Source organism: Limulus polyphemus, unplaced genomic scaffold (genome assembly GCF_000517525.1).
Source record: "Limulus polyphemus unplaced genomic scaffold, Limulus_polyphemus-2.1.2 Scaffold2007, whole genome shotgun sequence".
NCBI lineage: Eukaryota > Metazoa > Arthropoda > Merostomata > Xiphosura > Limulidae > Limulus > Limulus polyphemus.
Window position 1 is genome coordinate 94,813 of NW_013667617.1, and position 3,176 is coordinate 97,988.

General features: G+C 29.2%; 1 protein-coding gene across 4 annotated transcripts in view; it reads right to left on the reverse strand.

The window, feature by feature from the left end:
* Window positions 1-590: 590 nt before the first annotated feature.
* LOC106465638 (transmembrane protein adipocyte-associated 1-like) overlaps window positions 591-3,176 on the reverse strand; it is a 33,846-nt gene continuing 31,260 nt past the window's right edge. For all 4 annotated transcript variants that reach the window (XM_022393578.1, XM_022393579.1, XM_022393580.1 and 1 more), the window contains one exon: window positions 591-1,888. In XM_022393578.1, coding sequence (XP_022249286.1) covers window positions 1,796-1,888 — 93 coding nt within the window. In that variant the 3' untranslated portion in view covers window positions 591-1,795. The remainder of the gene's footprint in view (window positions 1,889-3,176) is intronic.

A 3,176-nucleotide genomic window follows, 5' to 3' on the forward strand; every position in this document is an offset into this window, starting at 1 on the left:
GTGTGGAATAATTAACTGTCTAATTAATTATTAAACACAAGACAATCTGAATAAATGCATCTTAGATGCTTAAACATTTTAGATCCTAAAAAACTGCTGGAGAAATAGGTTATTATTCTATTATCTTTGGTTGCTGTATATATGAAATGTTATATTTCAATATACTTGGATGACTGAATGGCTAAAAACATGCTTACTATCTACTTTCATAAATTTTTTATAAGCATTCACAAATGCACTTATATGTTGATAACACAGTTTTTGTTTTAAAACATTTTATTTAAATTACATTTATACATAAAATTGAAATATCAATTACAATAAAACCATTTATCGTTTTCACAAAAATAGTTTATATTTACAGCAAAAAAATTTACATTTCTTTCCCAAATTTTACAATTTAAAAAATACCCCACCTTTCTTCTATTCAATATGAGCATTTAAAGTGAACAAGTTGTTTAGTTTAGCTGCATTCACGTGCATCTCAAAGTTCACGTACATCAAATAGAAATAAGATTCGTGTGTAGTGTCTTGTTTCAAATCCATTAAGCAAGGGTATAACAAAAACAAAATATCACTACTACTACATATTCACTTCAGAAGCTCAATCTGTTTATCAAGTTTTCGTACACACACATATATATACACAGTAACACACAAACTGATATACAGAATTAACATAGGAACAAGTTTTGTTGATATATATCATCATAAAGGGGATTACTCAGATGAAGTAAAGGTCTGGGACTAGATATACAAAATTTAATACAAACTTTTGAGTAGAAATACAGAGTTCATTCATTTTTTGGAAAGGCATTTTAAATTTCAACTCGTAGTCTAGCTTGTGTTCTTCTCGGTAGAAGTTATTAAGCCTAACTCATAGTCTTTGGTGAAATTGTGGCTCTAATCAAACTGATTTTCATGTATAGTCACCACTCTGATGAATCATTCAATTTTTTTAATCATGTGTAAGTATTAAAACAAATTCTAAACCTATCATTACTTTCATCACATAATTAAGTTTATTAAAACTAGACAACATTATCAATATTAAATAATCGTACACTAAGAGAATTTTAGGGTGCCTTACATAAAAGAAATTTCACAACTTACTAATTTTTCAGGTATTTTATCATAACTTTAAGAAAACAATAAACCATTTTTTTAAAAACATACAATTTTAAAATTATGACCAGCTACTGAAAGATATAAAAATTAAATCCATTATTTTATAGTGCTAATATTCTGTTTAGTAAATAACTTTGTGGTTAAATTATGAATAGCTACCACAAATACTGAGAATTCTTATATTTTTTTTCTTTATTTCACTGAATATTAAAAAATACAAATTATAAGAACATTTTGTAAACATTCTGACATTGATAAAAGTTAATTATAACTCATATTTACTACCACTAAATGATACCATGCATTACTGTTTACATCTCTGTGATGATAATAGTTTTACTTTTTATCACATCTACTTTGGGCCTTGTTTCTACTATTGCTAATAATAATAATAATAATATGAAAATATTTTACTTAAATCACATCACAACTTAGAAAAAATGAGTATTTTGTTTCTCTGAATGACCAGCTTATGGTATCAAGACAAATGTATCACCACAACAGCTAATATACTGAATTAAAGTAATTAAAACTATAAAACCTTATTGAGAGTCAAATACCAAATGACCACATGTGTTGACTATTTTTGATCTAGAGACACAGCTGATCCTGAAACGTTACCATATGTTGGATGGAATGTACTAATCACTTACTAAGACACAGCTAATCAAAAAGAATAACCAGATGAATGAATAGACTGTAGATAGAGGGGGTTCAAATTTCCAATATCAGTAAAAGCACTGTCATATAAATGGTTATTCTGAAATATAAAGATTTAAAAAATGTCATCATTCAGGAACATTCATTAAAAAGGAAAAAATGAATAAAACAAAATGTGGTAAAACATTTTTAATAACATAGCAAGTTCATCTTTTTTATGACTTTTAACTGAAACTATGCTATTTCCTTAACTCATTCACTGTGACTGGAACTGGAAAATATACATCCCAGCTGCTGTGAAAGGGTTAAACAAATAATTTTTTTTTCTATTTTAATACGAATTATTAAGATTTTTATAATTTTACTGACAAATGTGCTGCAACAAGATGCCATGATTGGAGGAGACTGTACTTTGCTGCTGCTAAACTCCTTTATCATGTTAATAAATAAAGGAAATAATTTAACAGCAATTTTCTCGTGGTTTTCATAAAAACAAATTTGTTTCTATATCTAATGTAGAGTTCTTTGGTTTCATGATCTTTACAAACCACTTTCAATGAAATTATTTGGTAGAGAAACTCAGATGGACACCCCCACAGATTGAGGTTAAATAGATAACCAATCAAACAAAAGGTTTGTGCATTAAATACCTTCCAAGTGAACCCAATGCCAAATGAAAGGGATATTTTGCAGTTTCACTGGTACCTTTGCTGATCATCCATGTTAAATAGACCCGTGTAGCAAATTACTCACATACACCACTCTCATGAAGCCAAAAAAAAAAAATACACATGATGCACAGTTGTATTCATTTTAAACAAAATATTTTTATATCTAAAAGACGTTTTTCATCATCAGGCTTGTATATCTTGTTTCAAATCATCTAAAGACAGTCAACACTGAGTTATGAAGTCCCAACTAGTCTAAAGACCAAACCACCAACTGATTTATTTAGCCTGTGATTAATCACAAGTTCTGATACAACAATAGATTACATTACCTGTGACTGACATCTTTACACACCAGTAGTTTACATCAACTGTGACTGACACATGTTGCTTAGTGGTTTATATGTCTGACAATGCAGTAGAGAAACAGAACTGTGTTATACGTTTGTGGTTTACATGTCTAACAACACAGTAGAGAAACACAACTGTGTTATACATTGGTGGTTTACATGTCTAACAATGCAGTAGAGAAACAGAACTGTGTTATACGTTTGTGGTTTACATGTCTAACAACACAGTAGAGAAACACAACTGTGTTATACATTGGTGGTTTACGTGTCTAACAATGCAGTAGAGAAACACAACTGTGTTATACATTGGTGGTTTACGTGTCTAACAACACAGTAGAGAAACACAACTGTGTTATACATTGGTGGTTTA